The 24,872-nt window shown below is 38.6% G+C and overlaps 1 protein-coding gene across 3 annotated transcripts in view; it reads right to left on the bottom strand.

The window, feature by feature from the left end:
• Stim2 (stromal interaction molecule 2) overlaps positions 1–24,872 on the bottom strand; it is a 122,535-nt gene that overhangs the window by 35,090 nt on the left and 62,573 nt on the right. For all 3 annotated transcript variants that reach the window (NM_001363348.1, NM_001081103.2, NM_054083.2), the window contains exon 3: positions 10,574–10,688. In NM_001363348.1, coding sequence (NP_001350277.1) covers positions 10,574–10,688 — 115 coding nt within the window. The remainder of the gene's footprint in view (positions 1–10,573; positions 10,689–24,872) is intronic.

Genomic DNA, 24,872 nt, shown 5'->3' with positions numbered 1-24,872 from the left:
CTAAACAAACATATAGGCCAGTTTCTATGGTAAAGAATTTCTTGGGCCTCTCCTCTTTACCCTCCACTCCCCCTTTCCCCTCCTACCTCAATCCCTTCCAAAAAGTTAAAGTCATTGCTCAAGAAGAATTGTTGTTCTAATTCTCCATGAGCAATGAGTTCAGAGATGGGTTCAAAAATGGTGAGCAGGTCTAAAGTCACTCACATCCTCTGCACTCCAATGGAAAACTGTATTTCCAGTAGGTTTCTTGCCTCTCTAAGCTTAAATTCACTTTTATCAAACTCAAATCTTATCAACACATTAACACAATTATTCCTGAAAGAAATAGATGCTGCTGTTAAATATGAAGACACAACAAGACAACCTCTCATACATGGCTATTCAAAAGGCACAGGCTGCTCTAAAATTTCTTATAATTGTTAAGTACTTCCTTTGTGTCTTTTAAGTACAGTCATATCTACTTAAAACTCGTTGCTTGATCATACTACCCAACTGCAGCTACCATTCAATTTCTTTTCATATGGACGATCTCTTACAGGCTGCTAGCTACTGTTTCCTACTTATCTCACACTCTTTGACTGTTTTTTATTATGACAAAATACATATAACACAGTAAATTCTACCTTTGCCTTTTTGTACATGTGTGGCCTTAAATAGTGGGGTTAGGTCCATTTATATTTTGTGCTTCTATCACATAATCTGTTTTCAGAATACTTTCCATCCTGTGAAACTGAAATCAGTATGTATTATTTATACAGCAATCCCCACTACCAATTCTTCTAGCACTGTGATTCTTGACGACTCTGTAGGTGTCTCGCATCTACAAATTATACAACTATATAATATTTGTATTGTTAGGCAAATTTATTTCCCTAGTTATTGTACCATCAAGAATCATTCATGTCAAAATTCTCTTCCTTTTAAAATTTGAATAACCAATTTACTTAATCCTCCTTTGTGTGTTTGCAGGCACAAACGTGTGTGTCCACTCATCTTATCAACATGTAAATTAATTTCTTGAAGGTTAATGATTTGCTTCTTGCCAAATCTAAGTTTTTGGGCTGGATTTTTTTATACCACATTTCTCTACATCTAACTATAACTAACCACTTTTTTGTCTTTCTCTATCTCTCATTATAGGACAGAGTTGTGCCAAAGGCAAAAAGAATTCTTTACAAAGATTCATGCTGTGTAAAGAGAATAAATGATGAATGATATCACTGAGCCAGAAAATCAAAATGAAACACAGTTAAGAACATGTGCAAAATATACATAAGACCCTTAACAACAGCTACATATAAGTCACAGCTCATACATGATATACATGAACCCCATGCTGAAGTACTTTCATGCTTATTTTTAAGACCGAAAGGTCAGTTATTTTTCATGCAGACTCTTACTTAACAAGGACTTTGCAATATGATAGACTATCCTGCAGATTTACACAGCCAGCTACCCACTTCCTGAAAACATCCCCCGTCTAGATATCAATGGCACTGTCCTTTCTGCCCTTTAGTATAAGCTTTATCCTTTAAGGGCTAAGCCATCATCTTTCCAGCCCACCACCCTTTCTGATTTGCCTGTGTCCTTCAGAAGGCCACTGCTCATTTCCTCATCAGACCTTGCCTTCCTGCCAGTATTCCCCAAGTGGTCTCTCACTCCCTCTCTTTCAATGAGCTGTCAATGCCTATGCCACATTCCACACACAATGGTTCTAGGAATTACCAAGGCATGGCATCCCATGATGCCAGGCGCTTTACCTCTAGGCTATATATCCAGCTGCTTTTTACTTTTAAGACAGGGCCTTGGTAAACTGAACTTAGTCTGTAGCCCAGAGAGGCCTGGAACTTGTGATCTTCCAGCCTTGGCCATCTGTGTAGCTTTGATTGGAGACATGTCAGAAGGCTTGTTCAGTTCCTAACTTTTAACTACTACACATTTTTGTTAAGTGTTAAGTCTATTATGTTGAGCACATAAAAGCAATGAGAAAACATTTGTTTTATGCTCTTAAGAAAACTTACTGCATAAAATGAAAAGGAGTTGACAGTGGAAGTAAACACTAAATTTCTTTCTATTCCTTTCAATGAAGGAACTCTTCATTTTGTCAGACTTATCTAGACTCTTAATTTCAAACTAAACCAGTAATCACAGTAAATATCTAATTGAAAAAACTTGATAAAGTATCTAATGGTCCATTATTTTAACATTGTAAAAGTCATGATGAAGCAAAGAAAAAGGAATGATTACTAAAATAAAACTCAACCTTTAAGACTGGAAATAAATGAAAAAGCTAGATAACCTCTTTCTCTCTCTTTCTCTCTCTCTCTCTCTCTCTCTCTCTCTCTCTCTCTGTGTGTGTGTGTGTGTGTGTGTGTGTGTGTGTGTGTGTGTGGTATAATTTACCTTATTTTATCTAGCATTTCTTCTAAATGGTGATTCAGAAATCAGAAACCACTCATTGAGAGTACTCTGAATTCAGGAATTTATGATAAAAAAGTTATAACTATAAAAGAATAAATGATACATTTAACATGAAGTATAGGATTTTCTGTTGTTTGTTTTTTTGCTTGTTTGTTTGTTTTTAAGATAAACTCTCAGGTCACAACACAAACCTGGAACTTGTGATCCTGTGATTTCGGGATCACTATACCCAGCATATACCACGTGTTTACCTGGTGTGGGAACTGAGTATGAAATAGATGCACTACTTTTCTTTCAAAACCCACATTGACCCCCAGAAATGATGGTTGACAGAGTGAGCCAGCAATATCTTTACATCACCTTCCTTTACAGAGAAGCAGCTCTGACTACTAATGCTTGAATACCTTTTGTTAGTGTACACACAGATGATGGCGACTATCACTTCTAAAACTAGATTCCACCAGGAGGAACCAGCCTTCCTTGTGTAAGGTGCTTTCGGGCACAATGAAAACCCGAACTTATATTGATGGTTTTTACTGAAAACAGCTTCTAAAACTAACAGCATTGCACACAGGATCAAAAATACTAAAACTTGGCCTGTTGAGCAGTATTAGATAAGCAGCTTATTAAGAACCATCTTTCTTTAAATGTGCTGTATTAATTATTAATATCCTCAGAACTATTAATCCAGCAGAATACTGATGGCAGGGTGAATGTCGTGGAATGCGATCCTCCTTCCCTTACTTCACCTCTGCTGGCACGCCTCTCCCTACCTATCTACCCCAGTTCCTTTTATACACTCTCAGCAGGCAGCTGGTTGTAGAACAGCCCATAAGTAGCTGTTAGCAGATCTTCCTCCACTAACAGATCATGGGTAGGTCAAGAAAAAAGGCATTCTTCATCTGAGTATCTTAGTCTCAGACCAGGCCATGCTCCTAATAAGCACTTACGAAAGGTTCTTATTGCATGAACCAGCTCAGTATGTTCAATCAAAGAAATAAGCAAGCAAGCAAACAAGCAAAACCACACAAGCAAAACCCTCGGAATACTCTGTAAGCACAGGGCAAACGTTTCCAAGTCCTCCTGTAAACATTTCTAGAATCCATAATATTCCATTCTTCACTCAGATTCACATTTTATCCACACACAGGTAATAATCTCCTTGCTAGAGTACGGTGAACAAAACTTCAAGCTTTTACAAAGTCTATTCCAAGCCATTCATAGAGGACTCAGTAATGTTTAATATTTAGTGGTGATGACAAATATGCTACCTGAACTGTCATAGCCTACATACACAGTAAACACCGCTGCTCGTAACTATAACGCCATCCTCCAAGGATATCTTTCTTTGCTACTGAGAGCACACACAAGCCAACAGCTTTCTTTAGACAGCAAGTTTCAGGCTCCCTGGCTCAGGTGTAAGAGCAGAACCTTACCCAGGTTGTTAGCACAGCATGGTGACAGCTGCCTCACAGAGACAGATACCTACTGAGATTGTTTGCGGCTCAGCACTGCTCTAAGCACCTTTCCTCTGATTATGAACAGTCTTCTACATGTAGTCGGCAGTATTCACCCTTACGTAACTTACCACAAAACTAAATCACAGAAATAAATATTCAGTGGCCTATCACATACACTAAAAGAAACTACGTGCCTGGATTATAAACTGTGCTTATTCAAAGAATATAAATATGTGTGTTAAACTGTATATACCCAACTTTCTTATTTCTAAAAACAAAAAAAAATGCCTTCCATAATATTAATTCCTGAGAATAAATTATTCTCCTATAATACCACCACTTAGATAGTATATAACTAAGACTTCTTATGTTGCTATTTAGCTTTTCATCTGTGTATTTGAAAAAAAAAATGCCATTAAAACTCCTCAGAGAAAACGCTTGACACTTCCTTGGATCCTGCCAGTGACTTCCATGCTTACTGTAAATAGACAACAGTATTCTGTTGCTGGATAGCACAAACTGCTACTGGGTCTCCAAGTTTTATGTTTTGAGTAGCTCTGACAGTAACGCCAAACAGGATGCACTCAGTCCATCTCCGTTTTCCAACTCAGTCTCTATGTAAAACCATAGTGCACACTCAAAAAGGCAAGACTTTTATCAGTATTTAGAAATCCACCCACACTGACACACCCAAAAGACAAACCTCAGCATAAAAAGGATGCATGAGGAGTAACGACTTATAATGTGCCTTACTTTTAAGGAATTCAAGGCCCATGGCCAGGAATTTTCTTACTTTAATGCAATGTTTACAAAACAAATGCTGTCATAAACAGAAATAAAACACCCAATATCCTTTTTTTTTATTTATACTAGAGAATGGCAATTACTAAATGCCCAAATCTCTCCAATCTCTGAATTAAAGGTTCTTTAAATTGCTTTAAGTTAAACTTTTCTAAATTTTTACATATCTACTCAATTAATTTAAAAATCTTTAAGCATGGCTGAATGTTTTCGTTTATATAGAAGTACTATAGAGACAGCACTTGCTAAGAACCCATCAGAAAACATTTCATTTATATTATACAACAGTCACATTCTATAAGTCAGCCACTATAAATAGGTGTTCTGCTGCATGAATGTATATGCATCAAATGTGTATCTGGAGTATTTTCAGAGAATAGAAGGTATTGGGTCCCCTACAACTGGAGTACCACATGGTTGTGAACTGCCATGTAGGTACTGGGAATCTAATCTGTATCCTCTGGAAGGGCAGCTAGCACTCTTTTTTTTTTTAAATACATTTTTTAAAGATTTATTTATTTATTATATGTGTGTACACTGTAGCTGTCTTCAGACACTCCAGAAGAGGTCATCAGATTTTTGTTACAGATGGTTGTGAGCCACCATGTGGTTGCTGGGATTTGAACTCAGGACCTTTGGAAGAGCAATCGGTGCTCTTAACCACTGAGCCATCTCACCAGCCCCAGCTAGCACTCTTAACCACCAAGCCATCTCTACAGCCCTGTGAGCAACTTGGAGGTCCATATACTTTCAGAAGCATGCCATGTCTACTTCCAATTTCAGCAAGTATTAAGGTATAATTTAATTCATATTGTAATTTAAAATTTTCCTTTTAGTTTTAGCTTTTATTTTATTTTTTTCATTCTTTGACAATTTCATATGTGTACATAATGTATCTTGATCTTTCAACCACTCTTCTCACATAATCTACCTTCCTTTCTAAGACCTACTAGTCAATCTTCATGAACTATTCTAAATACCACCTTCTGTAAATACTCTTAGTCATGAGCTAATCACATACGGAGTTATGTGAGCCAGCTCCATACTCCAGCCTTCACTGTACTGTGGACACATCATCTCATGCTATCAGCACATACTTACTTTCTCACTTCTAATCAGTGCTTTGTCTAGTATAGCCTGGTCCAATGTCTACCTCAGCTTTAATCTCCAGGACCCAGTGCTTTGCCTGTGTGGCACAAAATACAGAATAACCTGTGCAACATGAATTATCTTATAAATAACTGGTAATTAGAGACTGTGTCAATATATTATGGTACTTTCAAACAACTTAGCATTTAGTACCAAATAGCAATATATATACGTGTGTGTGTGTGTGTGTGTGTGTGTGTGTGTGTGTGTGTGTATAGAGAGAGAGAGAGTGTGTGTGTGTGTGTGTATGTATCCCCACCAACACATAAAACTGTGACTCCTCCCCTTCTTCCTCTCAGCTCGAGTGGCTGCAGATGCCATGCACAGGCCTCTCTCAGAGCTCATCTTTGTGCTTTGTTTTCCTCTCTCATTTAAGGCAACCTCAACCCAACCTAACATGGTAGCTGGGTTCATTAAGTTGCATCCGTTTATTACTTGTAGTGTACATTCCTATGCCCAGGGTAGCATTTAATGGTTAGTAATATCAAATTTCTTTTTATGAGTGCCAGCACTGCCAGTGATCAGGTTATGAGGCTGCACAGATTTTGAGTCATTGATTTCACCCGCTTTTGTTTTCCATTAACAGTTGTCCTCCTCCGCAGAACACGAGGAATAGGTTCCATGGGTCTCTGGCCCAGTCAGAAATGGCCAAGGTGTTACAGCTCTCAGAAGGAAAGCCTTTGTGGGGCAGGTAGCTGGGGTCCCAGCTCTTTCCCATTACCATGGCAGCACCAATGTCAACAGTAGGCAGTGGTAGGGGCAGGAGCAGCAGGAGCATGAACCTGGCCTGCCAGGCTGGTCCAAGGTCCAGTGACAAATGATTCAGAAGAGAGAACCCTTCCCCAAGGTGTTATAGCTCAGTAAAACAGCCACTCTCCGACGATTTTCAGTGAAATAACGTGTGCACTTTATTCCATGTGGATTGGGACTTTAAAAACATTGAGGATGGGGTGGGATCCAGGGGTAGATCCTTCCCATTGGTTCACTCTAAGATGCTAGGAATGCTCTATTTGCATGAGGAAGAACTTTAGGTATTTTCCCAACTGACTGACTGTCATGGTCCTCCCAGTGGAGTGTCATGGTTACATGTACCAGAGCAGGTAGAGTTAGGCAGGCATTGGCCCCACTTGCACTGTTCTCAAATCTGAGCTACAGGATCTGAGCTCATTCAACCTTACCGGTTCTTCTGTCTGGGAGCACAGCCCACTTGCCCCACAAACTGTCATTTTAAGTTCATAATTTTGCAAGTGTGAGTTTTTCATAAATGTAGACAGCATGGCCTAAATATCTGAGGAAATGGATACAGAACATGGTGTTTTCAGCGAGCATTGTATTTTCAGACATTCATCATTCATCACACAGTTTTTGAGTATCATGCTGAAAAGCACCACTGATCTAGCCACTGGATACCTAAAACTGAGAGGCAGAGAAGGAATGTCCGTGTGTATCTGCCACACACACACACTTCTGTTTTACATATTCAACTCATCAATACTGAACTTAGTATTTTTACATTCATTCTAATATTTACTTTCAGTAGTTCTCAAAACTTTTCAAAAGACTACTTGCTTTCTAACAGAAATCTTAAAAGAAAGATGATACAAGCGACCAAAGCAGAACTCTGAAGTTTCAGTGATGCTCTAGTGGCCATTCCCAGCCTTATGTGGCCCTTTAATAACTGTGAGTTGAGAGACTCGACCCCATCTGTGTAAACTTTTAATTGAGGTTTTATTGCCTGAATCCTCCGCACAGCTTTTTCCTTTCTCCTTCCCTCTGGGCATCTGTGCTAGCAGGAATTTGGCAACCATTTCTCTCAGGCCTTTACCCCTAAGAAAGAGAAGTGGGATGCCAACTACTCAGAAAACAAACTCAGGTTAGAAAAGTTGGCCAAGCAATTTAACATCAAATCACTGCTTTGTTGCAATATAAAATAGATAAGGACAGGTGCGAAAGCTTAAGAGAAAAAGAAGGGACTGTTTACCTTGGGAAAGCCTTAAAGTATAAGGAAACAGCTAGAAATATTCTCCTGGATTATAAAAGATCTGCTCAGAACACAGTCACGAGGTGGGAAGCAAGGACAGGTCCTCTCCTGTGGAGATTTACGAGTCAACAGAGGAGTCTCTTCCTCCTCAGCTTTACCGTGTGAGGAGCGGATGTGATGAAGAAGCTATCTTTAATACTTTGGACACAGTGTGGCATGGGAACAAGACATGAAGGATCATGAGTGTCAGAAAAACGAGGAACAGAAAAGGAAGTAGGCTCCAATGGAAGACTGGCCTTTGATAAAGATTAAAGAAAGAGAAGGAAGCCAGCCAAAAGGACATCTGTCCCTGCACACTATGAAACAGGAAGAGGCCAATCTAATTTGGATGGAAGTGAAGAAGACAGGCCAAAAGGTAAAAGAAGTGACCATCACTGAGGCATGGCTTAAAGTGCTTTGTGAAGGTCTGTGTTGGGTTTTTCTTTTTTTCTTTTTCTGTGAGCCACTTTAAGGTGTTGAACACTTCAGATTTATATTATAAGTAAACTATTCTACTAGGTGAAGAATAGATGATATAGGACACAGCTGTGATGGGGACAATAAAGCTCCCACAAACACATTCCTTTGCCATAGTTCATTCAAGGTGATTACTCAGAAACAATGTAGATCTCTACAGAAAGGCTACGAAAGGTTGTCCTTTTGAGAAACCAAGGCTATGCATTTACAACAATCAACATAAGTAAAATAAATAAGAAACGATAGAGGTAATTTTTGACACCTCCTTTTTGTCTTAAAAAGAATTTTGTCCAAGAAAAAAAATATTCCAGATGTGACAAGTGGCCATACAGACTCCATCTGAGTGAGACATCTCTTCCTTCAGAAGATCCCCAAACGGCTCTTCATAATCGCACTCCTGGCTTCCCTGCTGCCATTTCCAGATGTCACCACTGATAATCTAGTAAACTAGTAATTTATTTATCTTTTTATAAAAGTCTGCTCAGTTCCTTAGTTTTGTTATTCAAAGTTCTAGGAAAAAATATATCCCATAACAACTGTTTGAGATTTGTAAAAAAGGGATAATTTGGTTAACGGATACTGAAAAGCAGAATAAACTGAATGAACTTCGGAAACGGCTTAAATTGTAGTAAGTCCCTGGCATTGGTTTCTGTGCCAAGGCTTTGGGGCATGAGGTTTTTCTTGTGCTGTACAAAATTATTGTCCACAAAATAAATACACAACTTAGAAACAGAAAGGAAATAAAATACAAATTACTAAATTTTATCCTGCTAGTTCAGGAGTCTTTCAACTACAGTGTCAGTTTTTGTGGTTTCAGCTAACAGTCCATTTCAGTGAGAAAAGCACTGACGGAAAATTCCAGGAATATGAACAACTCATTGTCAAATGAGTGTCCTAAGTAGTTTAATAAAATCTTGTGCTTTTTTTTTTTTTTTTTGGTTTTAAGGCATTTATTGTAGAAAGGCAGAGAATGGGAGAAGTGTAGAGAAGTAGAGGGGAGCCATGGCCATGTGGAGAGAGGGGGAGAAGGGAAGGGGAGAAGGGAAAGGAAGAGCAAAAATCTCGTGCTTTTCTGGTAAGAACATGAATTGTCCAGAGAATCCAAACAGTATATGCTATCTGCTCTAATGATAGCTAAAGAGTAACATATCACAGAACTTTTACTTATAATTCATTGCTATAATTACTCTACTTTGTTATTTATTATTCCTAACAATCTCTTACTATGCCTAACTTATGAATTATACTTTGTTGAAGATGTGTATACATTGGAAAAACAGCATGCATAGGGGGTTTCAACTGGATGTCTTCAACTGGACAAGATTATACAAGGCATACGAGAGAGATTACAGCATTAGCAGGGTTCACAGAGGGCTTCAGGAAAAGCTTAAAATTCCTGGGCTCCTGAAGACTTTAGACATCCACAACTGAAAAGAAAACCTGAGTTTCCTCTTTTTACTTGATAAAACATCTGAATACCATTTAAAAGCTTACGCAATAAGCTCAAACAAACATTTCTATTTAGTCTAGTATACGATATCAAAGTATATAAAAATAGCCTGTAACTTAATGCATCTAAGAGTTAGGGGTTTTTGTTTACTTATTTTTGTTGGTTTTTTTTTTTAGATTTTTTAAATATTTTTATTACATATTTTCCTCAATTAAATTTCCAATGCTATGCCAAAAGTCCCCCCATACCCCCCCCCCACTTCCCTACCCACCCATTCCCATTTTTTTTTTTTTTGGCCCTGGCGTTCCCCTGTACTGGGACATATAAAGTTTGCGTGTCCAATGGGCCTCTCTTTCCAGTGATGGCCGACTAGGCCATCTTTTGATACATATGCAGCCAGAGTCAAGAGCTCTGGGGTACTGGTTAGTTCATAATGTTGTTCCACCTATAGGGTTGCAGATCCCTTTAGCTCCTTGGGTACTTTTTTTTTGTTTTTTATTTTGTTTTGTTTTTTAGACAGGGTTTCTCTGTGTAATAGCCCTGGATGTCCTGGACTCACTCTGTAGACCAGGCTGGCCTTGAAATTACAAAAACTGCACCTGTCTCTGCCTCCCAACTGCTAGGAATGCAGCACCACACACCCAGCCTCTAAGAAAGTCTTTTTTTTTTTTTTAAATATAAATATTCTCACAGAAACATGATCTTCTCTATAATTATATGCAATTAGTAGGGCTGCCAATGCCAAGCAGGGCAGAAGCAGACAAGCCAAGGCTCCAGAGCACTGCACAGTTTTACCTTCTGATGTTTTCCACTGTTTCCACAAATCCTCAACAGTTATGTGCTTATCTTCTCTGTGCAGGTGACTATGTTTATTCGTAGCATCTTTATATTTCATATCTTCTCTGATAAACTATGAAAGAGAAAACATTAAGTTAAACATAAGTAAGATCCTTTGGGCCTGATAAACTAAGAACAAGAGTGTTATGTGGTGTCTTTTTTCCAGACACTAATACACTGTTGGTATTTTAAGCCATTTTCTCATGCTTGCTAAACACATTTTACAAAATGTCTTCTAATCATGAAAACAGAGGCAGTGAGGTTTTTATTCAAAGTTTATCACTTAATAGATATGAGTCTACATTTATTTACACTGCATGTGAATACACATCCACACACACAAAGATTTAGAAAGCCATAGAGTCTGAACTTGGTGATGGTCCTGTGAGGAAGGCACTACTGATATTTCACAAATGGGAAGCTGTCTTAGTCAGGGTTTCTATTCCTGCACAAACATCATGACCAAGAAGCAAGTTGCGGAGGAAAGGGTTTATTCAGCTTACACTTCCATACTGCTGTTCATCACCAAGGAAGTCAGGACTGGAACTCAAGCAGGGCAGGAAGCAGGAGCCGATGCAGAGGCCATGGAGGGATGTTCTTTACTGGCTTGCTTCCCCTGGCTTGCTTCCCCTGGCTTGCTCAGCCTGCTCTCTTATAGAACCCAAGACTACCAGCCCAGAGATGGTCCCACCCACAAGGGGCCTTTCCCCCTTTATCACTAATTGAGAAAACACCCCACAGCTGGATCTCATGGAGGCATTTCCTCAACTGAAGCTCCTTTCTCTGTGATAACTCCAGCTGTGTCAAGTTGACACAAAACTAGCCAGTACAGAAGCCAAGGCGAGGGAGGCTAAGTAACATGCCCAAGATTAAGACAATGGACAAGCATTGAGACACCAACCAATGTCACAAGCTACAGTCAAGCACACAGTTCAGCTACTGTCACAATATTACATTTTGACACACAATCAGTGATGAGGTATTTCCAACAAAACTAACACTAATCTCAATCACTTTTACCATAGTATTTTTCTACCATCTAAGCTATTACTCAAAGTAGGCTACAATGTAATACTAGCATATTTTATAAACCTATGCATACCCTTATTAAGCATACCTTAAAATATTTAGAGATAAAGCAGCAAAATTAAGCTCTGTTAAAACTTAACCAGATCTTTAATATTTCTTTTCCACTGTTCAATAAATTTAAAAATTTTATTTTTTATAGCCTGTAAATCATTTACCTCCTCAAACTTTCTCCAAATAAAAGTACTACTCTAAATATACAATATTTTAAATCATTGTGCTTTCTAACTCAACATTTCTCCTCCTCTTCTCCTCCTTCTTCTTCTGTTTTGTTATTTTATTTTATCTGTCTTGACTATTACTTAGTTTCAAAAGAAGATCATAGACTGTTTCAGAAATTCAGAATGCAGAAAGTCACAGTCCCAAGTGTCTTTAACCCAAAAAGCAAAGTTCTTATTTTTTTATATATTAACAATCAGCAGCATCTCAGACATGACAACATTCTGGTTTGACAAGAATAAACGACTTAACAGCTATATAATAATATTAAGCAAATCATTTACTTTTCTAAGCTTCAAAACTTTTTGTAAAGGTATAGTTAAAAGGGCTTGTCTGGCTATTCCCGCCCACCCTTCCTACTCTTCCAAACTGCTATCTTTAGGATCTAGTAGAATACTTAGGGGATGTGGGATCACTGTACCTGAGATGCTTAGAACCTGCTCTTCTTGGAAGAGATCCAAGGGCTGAATAGAAAATCGAGACTGAAAAGCATGATGAGAGACTGAGCAAAGAGGAAGCCAGCTTTGGAAACAGTCCAGTCAGCTGGAACAAATAGCAACTGTTCCATTTATGGGATACACATCAAAAAGAATGTCCCAGGAAATCCTCCTCACTGTGTGAGCACTAGTCACTGAAAAGGACAGTTCTGTGGCTTTAGAAATGAGCTAGTTTCCATCCATGTGGATGAGATGTGATACTTAGCTAATATCTGAGAAATTACAGAATAAGTTGATGGCTATATATGAAGTGTGTGCTTAACAAATCAAGAGGGAGTGTGGGTAACAGAACACTGGTGACATGGAGGCAAAGGGGAGAAGAATGGAGAGGAAGGCCTAAGTGCAAAGAGGCGAAGGCAGGAAGGCAGAGCCGGGGAGAAGGAGACTAACACTAGGAAGCTTTGAAACAGTAATGTGGAAGCCTACTGTTCTATAAACTCCATGTGTGTGCTTTCCATGTGAGAGGGAGCGCCCCTACACAGGATAAAAAGTTCCTCCAAAAACTATGGGTTCTTAAACAATAACCCTAGTACCAAGAGTAGGATACTTCCCCTAGAGTTGTTTGGGATGCCCCAAAACCTCCCCCAACAATAAAATAACCATTTTTAAGAAAGCTAGGTAAAATCCAAATAGATGGAATTATACTTTTCCTAGAATTATCTAAAAATACTTTTGCTTTAAGCAAACATGACCACAGGATAATAAAACTTTGCAACAACAAACTCAAAGGCACATCTGGCTCCATTAAGCTCTCCTCTCTATCCTATAAAACACAAAATTGTGCCTGCTCGCTCAGATTTCTCTAAGCTATTAATTTGGTGGGGAAAAAAAAGGCCAACTAGAGAAATTTTGAAAATTCATAAATAACTAAAAAGATAAGCAAAAGACAACTCATTTAACTTACTAAAATACATGAGTTGAGAAATCTGAAAGCAAAATTTGAAATTCAATTAAGTAAATAACATCCTTGGTGGACATGTCTAATCACACACAAACCTCCTCCAAGAAATCGTAAGCTGACAGTACTAACCAGGACTGCTCTGTGAATAAGTGCTTACTATATATGCTTTTCAAAGGGAGTCACAGGGATAGCCATACTAAATAAGCTATTCTAGTACCACTAAACACATTTCAGTTTTTGCACCTGTAATATCTATCACGTTTTTTGTACTGTTGCTTTTGTGACTCTTCTGTAATAAAAGCTAATGCATATCACTAAAACTATTATTGGACATTTATTCTGTTTCGTTTCAGCCCTTTCCCCTAAGAACTACTATCTTAATAAAGCCCCATGCCTATATCCCATCATCCTCCCCGACTCTATCACCCACTTACACAGCTACTGGATCAGAGGGCAGATAGCTCACCTAAAGGAGAACTGCAACTATACAAGAATGATAGGGTTTTTACACACACACACACACACACACACACACACACACACACACACACACACACACACACACACACACACCAAAACCCTGCAATTAAAATCATGGAAGTCCATGCTTTAGCTATGACTCTGGATCTTCAAGGAGGTAAATACTCTGGTTTTAAAAGTACCATAGCAGGAGCAGTCGCCATGAACCAGGTGCTAAGTGACCAGCTGACGCCAATAAACACGCAGAGAACAAGTGAGGACAGCAGCAGAGGTAACTCAGAGAGGAAGAGGTTAGATGGACGCACAGGTGGCCCAGAGCCGCCTCAGTGACTTCCTACTTTCAATTCCTGGACTGCGCAGGTTTTATTCTACTCTCTGGTATATAAAATCTGGACCCCCAATAAGCCTCAATACTCAAGAGACACGACTTATCACCACACTCAAAACTCTGGAATCTGACATACATTCAAAGTCTGAGTACCACTGTCACTTAACTTCTCTTCTGTCTCCTACTTCCCGATATTACGGAGTTCCACTTAAGATATTCTAAAACAAAACATGCCAGACTAAAATGTGGAAGAAAACTAGAGCCTCTTCCCTGACGATGGAAGCAGAGAGACTTTCCCAAAGCACACATGTCGTCAAAATATCATGCGATCTCAAGGCCTAGTGAGTGAGTCACTACAGCAGATGGGTCCTTATCACCAACTTAAGGGTAACATGGAGATAGCTTAGTGTAGGATCTTAGAAGGAAGAACACACAACAGGAAAACTGCCACTCCTGTGCCCACTCTTTTATTTTATTAATTTGTTATTAATATTTTTAATACACAAATAAAATTAATTGCATGTTCATGGATGTGGAATTTCAGGATAGAGCAGAAAGGAGTTTCTCCTTCCACCATTCGGGTTCCATGAAGCTTGGTGGTAATGCCTTTGCCTGATGAGCTACCTCTTCAGCCACATTCTCACTTTAAAGATGAGACACAAGCACACGCCACCAAGCCTGAAGATCTGAGTGAGTGCAACACCCAGAGCCACAGAAAGAGAGAACCAACTCCTCTAAGTTGTCCTATGACTTCCACCGGTGTGCTGTGGCACTCGTGCCCCATCCCAGCCAGCCAGTCATTCAGTCAGTCAGTAAATAAATTAAAAAATACAAAAGAACACACTTGGACTATGTTCTCACTAATACCTTATAGCAAATGGTAAATTATTTAAAATGTGAAAAAGTTTTCAGTTCCTAAGTTCAGATATTTAAACTCAATGTTGATAAAAACTGGAAAATCACTTGGGCAGTTTATACATTAACACATACATAACTCTATTCCACCCAGTTAGTTGCAACTAACTCCCTGCTGCTACGGCATCAATTCACCACACTGAGCTACCAAAAATCAAAACCCATCTGACAAGCCACAGCCTACCGGTAATAAATGCACCAGAATGACTTCCTCAAATCCATTCTCAGAAGAGCTCAGCCCAACAGGCCTCATAATTACTGTCAACTCCAGTAAAGGTAGGTTAGACCTTAACCATTATTTATAATACTGATCCAATAGGCCAGTCAATAAAGAAGAGATAGATAATTCAATCAATAATTTACAAAAAAAAAAAAAAACCCTTGAGGATGTTTGTTTGTTTGTGGGGGAAGTGTTGAATACTGGGTAGCCCTAGAATTTACTCTGTAGGCCTCAAACTCAAAGCCTGATTCTCCCTCCTGAGTGCTTGGAGTAAAGGCTCGCACCACCACTGCCAGTGAGAAACCCAACACTGAAATCATCAGGATGGTGTGAGCTACATCAATGATGCCTCCTCACTATTATGATTACAATGCAAAATATCTAGGATTCCTTTAGTCTGCCCATTAATTTAAAAAGTGGTACTACGCAATGGCATTAGAAAAACACCAAATTAGTCCAAATATATAGACAGAAGACTGATTAAAACTATGTTATTTCAAAAAGACAAAACCAAAAAACTTCCCTATGTAGATAAAGCAACAGAGACAGAGGCAGAAAGATTTTAACAGAGAACCCATAACAGTGACATAAGTCAGATGTTTCTACTTTATGGTGAGTTTATTCACTGTTAAGTGAATTTCTTACCTTTTTTTTTTTTTTTTTTTTTTTGGTTTTGTCGAGACAGGGTTTCTCTGTATAGCCCTGGCTGTCCTGGAACTCACTCTGTAGACCAGGCTGGCCTCGAGAACTCAGAAATCCGCCTGCCTCTGCCTCCCGAGTGCTGGGATTAAAGGCATGTGCCACCACGCCTAGCTTCTTACCTATTTTAAAACAGTAGGTTTCTTAGCTGAAGAATACCTGTGGCATGTTGAGAAACTGTTACTATTCAGGTTGGTCCTCCTTTCTCAAGTTGTGCTTTCTATAGTTTCCTTAACTATATATAAGATGTAAACTGTGCACTGGTCTGGGTACCATAATGAGAGCTCACAGTCATGCTCTTCTTCTGACTAGGATGTGAATATTCAGATATGTCAAAAGAAGTCACAATGTCCCTTAGTGAAAAGGGAATAAAACTTTCACCTTGAGGAGGAAAACTTGTATGATACTAATGAAATCTATGAGTTGTTAATTCCTTACCCTGCCCAATCTACAAATTAATATTGTAATAGGGCTGCATGTTCAGGAAAACACACTACATATAGGGTCCACTACTATCTGCTGTTTCAGACATCCTTTGGGAAGTCTTGTAAAATGTTCCCAGAAGTGAAGGGATGGAGGTGCTGCTGTATTAAGGCTACCATAAATAGGTTCCATGACAACTAGAAATATACCAAAGTCATTGGCATTAGGCGTTCATCAAACTCTACCATCAGGCTTTGGCTCCAAGTTTCCAAATTCTTTAACTACTGAGTTACTAACTTGACTCTTTTTGCCACCCTGGAATGTATGCAAACCAATACCTTTGCAATAATGTGAGTCAATGTTATATCCAATTAGCACAGCATCAATACTATGTCAAATTACTCAGAAGTAACGTGACTATTTCAGGAAAGGTTACATATTTAAATCTCCATGTTCTACTTGTTAAAATTGGTTAAGTCAAACTGTTCATTTCCAGTATAGATGAAGTTACAAGAGTCTAGATTTAGCGTCCTCCTACACAAAGCAACAAAAATACCAGGCAAACTATATGGACACCATTTTTTAAAAATTGAACACAAAGCAGCCAAGGACAGTGATCCAAGAGGGACCAGAATCAATAATTTGGCAGCTCAGGGACTGGGATAAGTGTCCTAAGTGATTCCCGTATAGAACATGTTACAAGAAAAAAGAAGCTATAAGAAATCAAGCCATTTCTCTCAAAGAAAGAAACACAGTGGGAGTTTGGAGACCAAGGGATGCGTTTGAGAGTGAGCCTGGAAACTCAGAACTCACTCTTCGTGCCATGAACTGACTTCCACATACACAGTGAGGAATAAACGGGAGGAAAGAAATTCATCTCAGAATGCTGGAGAAGACAACCCTGACGCTCACACAAGGAGGGCACTGTGCCTATTTCAATCAGAGTGAAATACCTCATAATATAGAACTCACCAGCAAGAATACCATGATTGGCCTTGCTTCATTACCAGAGAAGATTAGCCCTGAAATGAATGCCACACGGATCCCTCCTAAAATGTACTAAGTATGAGTCCCTTCTCACCCATTAACTCAATTTTTTCCAAGTAATTTAACCCAGTTCTATAAAAAAGCTTGAGAACATTTATAAATCATAAAATATCCTGTACTCAAGATGACAATATTTAAAATGTGTGGCACCCAGTTAGTCCAGTTACTGACATACGGGGGGGGGGGGGGTGATGCCAAATTTCAAAGATCAATCATTCAAGATCAACCAAAACATGAAATAGCTGAGAATTGTGGTTTTTAAAATGTTAATAATAAGTATGACAGGGGCTGGAGAAGTGGACTAAGTACAGACAGGGCCAGTTCCCAGTCCCACGCTGGGCAGATTGCAACCATCTATACCTTCAGCTCCACAGAATCTGATGCTCTCTTTTGTCCCCTACAAAGACATTTATACACACATCACCCCCTTGGCATGCACATAATTTCAAATAGATATTTTACAGACATAGTCTACATATTCAACAAGCTGAGACACAAAGTAAGCATGTTAAATAGAGGTATATACAGTTAAAGTTTTTAAAAGTTTAAAACAAAATTCTAAGCCAATATTTTAGACACAAAATACTTGATGAAAAATACTGAGATTCACAGCTGAGTATAGCAAACAAAATGACAGCAAATTTCATAAAAGCGTATCTTAAATGAACAGGACTCAGGAGCCACACTAGTCAAAAACCTAAAACCAGATACAAACAGAAAGTCTTACAGGAAATCAGAGCTCACACAGGCATACTTCTCAGAAGAGAGAAAGAAGACAACAGGTGTTCATCAGACATAACGTAATGTAGAAAACACACGAGCAGCACATATAACATGAAAAAAAAAAAAGGCCAACCTACAACTCTTACCTAGAGAAAACACTATGAAAGAAATTAATCACTAACAGAATTTGACACCTGGAGTCCTGGACTACAAGAAAAAAAAAAAAAAAAGAAAGAAAGAAAGAAAGAAAAAAGAAAAAGAGTGAAAACTAAGCAAAAGGATCCAGAGGTCATCCCACTGCTGTACAGGAAGGCCTCCTTGAGGACTTGGTGTCTCAGGTACAACTGTGGGCAAGAGGAGCTGAGTAAAAGTGGACAGCAGCTGGCTGGCTCCTGGAGGCTCCTTTAGAGCTCACAGAATCCTGGAGTGGGGAAGGGGGCAAGGACACAGCTCAGACAGGTGGAGCACAAGGTTGGAACATCTTCTGGTGGGTGTGAGAGGTCATGGGCGAGGGTGTGATTACTGAATTCCTAGAATTTTAACTATAAGCATAAATGATTAAATAAGTATCTTTCACACAGAGGAAGATATACAATATCAATCTGTGTGTCTACATGCACATGTACAAGCATGCCCACCTACACCACACACACTTAATATATACCATACAAACATACGAAAATTGATTTTAGATATATATTAACCATATTTAAAGAAATCATACCATTTCTTCCAAGTATAGATTTGGACTATGGATACCTTAAGTGGGAATTTATACTTCTAACTTGAGGTACATTTTGTAAATTGAACAATAGCTATTTGTTTTTATAGATGAGGATATCAGTAAGATATTGTTTAAGTTACGTTCTAATTTCTAAGTTTGTTTCACGTCATGAATACGTGGACTGCAATCAGTACGGAAAATTACACCACCAAGGGACTAACACTGCTTTGCTTTGGTACTGGGACTCTAGAGCTCAGCAGTGGAAGTAGATCAGATCCTGTCTCTGAACACACAGGGCCCGCTCTACAGGTTACTGCAATTAACTGACAAAGACTGCATTTTAAAACACAAGGTTCACAAATAGAGCTAATGAAACACAGAGCAGGACACAATTTTAAAACTTAAGTTGGAGACTTTTACATATCTTGATGGAAATGTTGCTGGATTTAGACACATAAATCTCACATTCAGAAAGCCAATAAATAAATACAGGGTAGATAAAAGCCTTGAAGCCAGGGGAAAATCTCCAAGAGGTGATATAAATAAGCAAAGAAGTGTAAAAACAGAAAATAATGAAGAAATCAGCAAAGAAACTAAAAATAAGTAGCCTAAGAAACATAAAGTTGGGAGAACCAAGAGAAAAACAATGTGTTTTAGTTAAACTGAAGGCATTTTGGACATGATACTGGAAAGTGAAAGCTGAGAACTGGCCCCTGCAGAGCAAGCATCATGAAAAGGATCTACACTGAGTAAAAAAGGCAAAAACCTAACATAACACAAATAACACACACACCCTCCTGGAGAGACTCTGTTACACTCAAAGGAGGAAGAGAGGAGACAAAGGAGGAAGACGGGGGCAAAGAGCAAAAACGGAAAAACGGAAAATTGGATTCAATAAAAAGTCTTTATTTTGTGTGTGTCTTAGTCAAGGTTTCTACTCCCGCACAAATATCATGACCAAGAAGCAGTTGGGGAGGAAAGGGTTTATTCAGCTTACATTTCCACATTGCTGTTCATCACCAAGGAAGTCAGGACTGGAACTCAAGCAGGTCAGGAAGCAGGAGCTGATACAGAGGCTATGGAGGGATGTTCTTTACTGGCTTGCTTCCCCTGGTTTACTCAGCTTGCTTTCTTATAGAACCAAGACTACCAGCCCAGTAATGGCACCACCCACAATTGGCCCTTCTCCCTTGATCACTGAGAAAATACCTTACAGCTGGATCTCATGGAGGCATTTCCACACCTGAAGCTCCTTTCTCTGTGATAACTCCAGCCTGTGTCAAGTTGACACAAAACTAGCCAGTACAGTGTGTTTACAAAGAAAGAAAACTAACATCAGGTTGAAGACAGATGGCAAGGTTTCCGGAGGAAAATGGGAACTGCAGCTATTGGAGAGAAGAAATGTTCTAAAGAGCTGCCCTAGAGTAGGGAGAGAGGAAACAAGCTGCTCTTCAGGAACACAAACAATTTACAACACACGGAGGGAAGACAGTGCACACACATCAAGTCTGTGATCTTTTTAATGGCTATATGGCCTCTGGCAATAAGGCAATCCTAACATCTCTGGTCAGGGTCAGATCACTGGCAGGCTTTAAACACATCAAAAAGCATGGGAAATGAGATCTGATTGCAGAGTTAGAGAAAAATTACTACCCAACTATACATAAAAGATTACATAACTGTATCACTGCTGTCTTCTACAAAAAAATAATGTGAAGGTCAAATGTTCTGTATTTCAAATTCACAGGTACACAGGTCTGTATGTTTTTTTATGCCATTATGCCATGTACCAATATAAAGGTGTATTTGTTTTTCAAAATTCAGAAACAATTAAAGTAAAATCTCTCTGCTAAGTTGTATGTAAAATGTGCATCAAAATGTAAGGGGTACTGGGGGTCTTGGAGGGTGGTAGTGATATAAGATCAAAATATTGTATGTATGTAACTTTCAAAGGATACATTTTTTTACAAAGAACCTATGTCATCAAGATTTGAAGAAACATGAAGCCAGACAGACAGCTCAGTGAGAAAAGACAACTGTCACCAATCCCATTGAACTGTGTTCCCCCTGAAATCTACATGATGAAAGGAAGGAACTGACTCTTGCAAACTGTGTTCTGACTTCCATTGACTTGCAGTGATTGGTGTGTGTGCATGCATACACACACATGCGCATGTGCACACAAATATATATACCATAAATGTTCAAAAATCAGGCACCTTTTCTCATAAAGACAGACGTGTATCTGCTAAAAAGGTATTTTCTTCTCTCAGTATTTTTAAGAAAATTGATCTTTAAAAGATTTCATTAATTTGCAACAAAGTACAATAGCTAGTGTCTTTGCCACTTGTGTTTTCGGTTCAGGGTAGTAACCAGAGACCATCTCTTCAAATATGGCAAATCAGTAATGAGGAATTGTTGTGTTTTTTTTTATAGGAAACTTGTAATACCCTAAAGAAAGAGATCAGTTTTCTTCAATCACCTCTTGTACCTATGTAACTAATATAAGCCAGATAAAAGCAAAAGAGAAAACATGATGAAGGAAATTACAGATATGAAATAGCAACAAAAATAACTTTATGATGGGAGTGGGGAGGGGTCACCACAACATGAAGAACTGTATTAAAGGGTCACAGCATTAGGAAGGTTGAGAACCATTGTTCTAGAGAGAAAACCAAATTTAATAATCATGGAAAAGATAACTAAATCCATGGGCCTATGTGAAACTTCTAGAAAGTAAAAAGAGAAAGAAACCTATCAACAAACATCCCACAGAATACATACACTGACCATGAACAAACATCCCACAGAATGCATACACTGACCATCAACAAACATCCCGCAGAATACATACACTGACCATCAACAAACATCCCGCAGAATGCATACACTGACCATCAACAAACATCCCGCAGAATACATACACTGACCATCAACAAACATCCCGCAGAATGCATACACTGACCATCAACAAACATCCCGCAGAATACATACACTGACCATCAACAAACATCCCGCAGAATGCATACACTGACCATCAACAAACATCCCGCAGAATACATACACTGACCATCAACAAACATCCCGCAGAATACATACACTGGCCATCAACAAACATCCCGCAGAATGCATACACTGGAGGTGCAAGAAAGCAGAGAAGACTGCAGACTGAAAGAATGAAGAGTAACATCCAGTTCTCTGCAGTTCTAGTCTTTGCCTAGGAAAATTCAGCATATCATTCTTTCCTTACCACCACAGAATGTCCTAGATGTCATCCAGCCTGTGAACACTACAGCCATTTATGTCACAAGGTCCAGCACAGGCTCTATACCAAGCTTTGCCTGACACTCCCTAAACAGACAGGAATTATTTTCTCTAAAGCACAGGCCATTTCCATGGTTCATTCAAATTCCTAATACATAATTTGTCTTAATGCACCTCTTATTACATAGTTATAACATCATATGATGGTAAACTCACTGATATTTATATTCATGTTTCATACTGCCCTATACATACATAGTACTACATATAAACAAGACTTCAAAATATTCGGTCTATCTTGTTTAACTGAATGACAAAATAACAGGCATTTGTTAAACTCTTATAGGGCCAAGAAAAAGAAAAAAAAAGAGAGTAAAACAAAAATCAAAACATCAAAATGGCTATACCTCTCTAATAGTACTTAAATGAAGTGTTAGGACATACTTATAAAGTGTATCAAATCATGCTGCATATCAACATACAAATATATACACACATGAACATTAGGCACACACACCATTCAGGCCTCAATATGATAAAGACATTTTTAGAAATCAAGATAATAAATTTGGGGAATCTAAGAAACTACAAAATTATAAAGTCTATGAAAGGATTAATGAATAGTGTTTTGCTAGAGAAAAAATTATGCAGCTATATTGTTTCTAAAGAATTTTTAAGAATAACAACATTAAGTCGGGGAAAAAGAATTTAACCTTTCTGTGGTAAGAGATGCTCCAAGTACCTGATTTTGGTCTCCAGAAGCCACTTAACAAAAGCCACACATGATAGCTTGTTACTGTAATCCTGCTACTGGAAAATAGATCTCTGGTGCTAGCCTAACCTAGCTGGTGAGCTCTAGTAACACAAAATATTATTTTAATTCAAAATAAAACAAAATGGATGGTTCCTAAGAAATAATATTCAAGGGTTCCTTTAATTTCTAAGCATATGCTCACACAAATGTATGTGCAACTGCACACATGCACAGACAGATCTACACACACAATTAACTTTCTGCATAGGTCTTTCATGTAACTAGAGAAAACTGAACCATATTAACAGGCTTTGAGTAATTATATAAATTCTAATAACACAAAGATTGGTGTAATACTTAGAGCAATTTATAACAACTTAGGAAGGGGGTAAACACTAAAGAGTTAAGTACAGCATAAAGCAGAATTATGATTAGCCATATGGTGAATATAATAACATGGCCCTGGGCTGCAGGAAGACTTCATTTACACCTGCTATCTTGGTGTAATTATTAACAGTACTGACTTTCACCCTTAAAAGTATCTAAGTTTGGACAAAAACCCTATCTGCCACTCTATAGTAGCAATAATGTAAGACTAATGATGATAATGTTACACTAAGCCATCGCTGTATCATTCACGGAATATGTTCTGTACACACTCACAGTCAGACATCTTCCAGAAAATCAAGCAATATGCAAAAGTGTGCTAAACTCTCCAGAAGAGAATTACGTAAATGCAATGCCATGCTGTGGTCCTGAGCATCCTCAGAGGAGGAGGAGAGGAACAGGACCAGCAGTACAGACAGGCTGCGACTGTCACGGCCAGATGCACAGCCGAGATTCACTCCTACTCTCTGCCCCTGCCAGTCTGTAGCTGTCGAGTTGGAAATTCTTATTGAAGGAAATTAAAAATTAACAGAACAGGAATGTAAAATTGTTTTATATGAAAATGTATAATTAACATGTGGTTTGAGTTAAATTGAAAGAATTTAAGAAATAGCAAAAGAGATTTCCCAGTTAAAACAAGGTTGTCATGCCTAGAAAGAGGCAAATGTACTGAGTTTAATGTTTTACTGTTCTTTGATGCCATAAAATACGATTCTGGGAAATACTTGTTTCTTCAACACATCTTACAGCCACTCTTATTGAGTTTGTATTTGCCATTTTAAGCTCATTGTTCTGCAATAACTATACAATGGTGTTTAAGTTCCTAGTTAACTAGAAGGGCAAATTTAGTCTACATGAACTTTACTATTAAATACGAAAGGAGCTTCTTAAATTGCCTGTAGCTAATGCAGCTGCAAGAAAGAGCCTGCTGCAATGAGTCAGAACTGTATGGGAGAGGTTATGACAGAAACAGAAACAAATATACCCATAGAGAGAACATCTTGTGTATTGGACAGATGCATCGCCTGTCGATTAAATAGCATGTGGTCTATGGCTTATGCAGGAAGTAGAGGTGGAACATCCAGGAGAGGAAAGGGTTTGAGGAGAGAAGGAAACAGGGAGACTTGCTGGGAAGATGTGATGAGCTGAAGGGATGGCACCTGAGCACAGGGAACCAGCCCCATGGTAGAATATAGGCTGGAATATATGGGATATGTTAGCTTATATCTAGTCAGAGAAGAGCCTACCTATATGGCCAAGGTAAATTTGTAAATATATTTTGAGTCTGAGTCTTATTTCTGGGAACATGGGGCTGGGAGGAAGAACCAGGGACTACCTTCTACAAAAGGACTACAGAGAGTCTTTTCCCCTACAGTAATTGCTTTGAAGGACATACATAGTCACAGTAAGAAATACTCTGCGAGAATCTGCTCCTTTTTTTTTTTTTTTTTTTTTTTTTTTTGGTTTTTGGAGACAGGGTTTCTCTGTGTAGCCCTGGCTGTCCTGGAACTCACTCTGTAGACCAGGCTGGCCTCAAACTCAGAGATCCACCTGCCTCTGCCTCCTGAGTGCTGGGATTAAAGGTGTGTA

Source organism: Mus musculus, chromosome 5 (genome assembly GCF_000001635.26).
Source record: "Mus musculus strain C57BL/6J chromosome 5, GRCm38.p6 C57BL/6J".
Classification (NCBI taxonomy): domain Eukaryota; kingdom Metazoa; phylum Chordata; class Mammalia; order Rodentia; family Muridae; genus Mus; species Mus musculus.
This window is presented reverse-complemented; position numbering and strand designations above follow the sequence as displayed.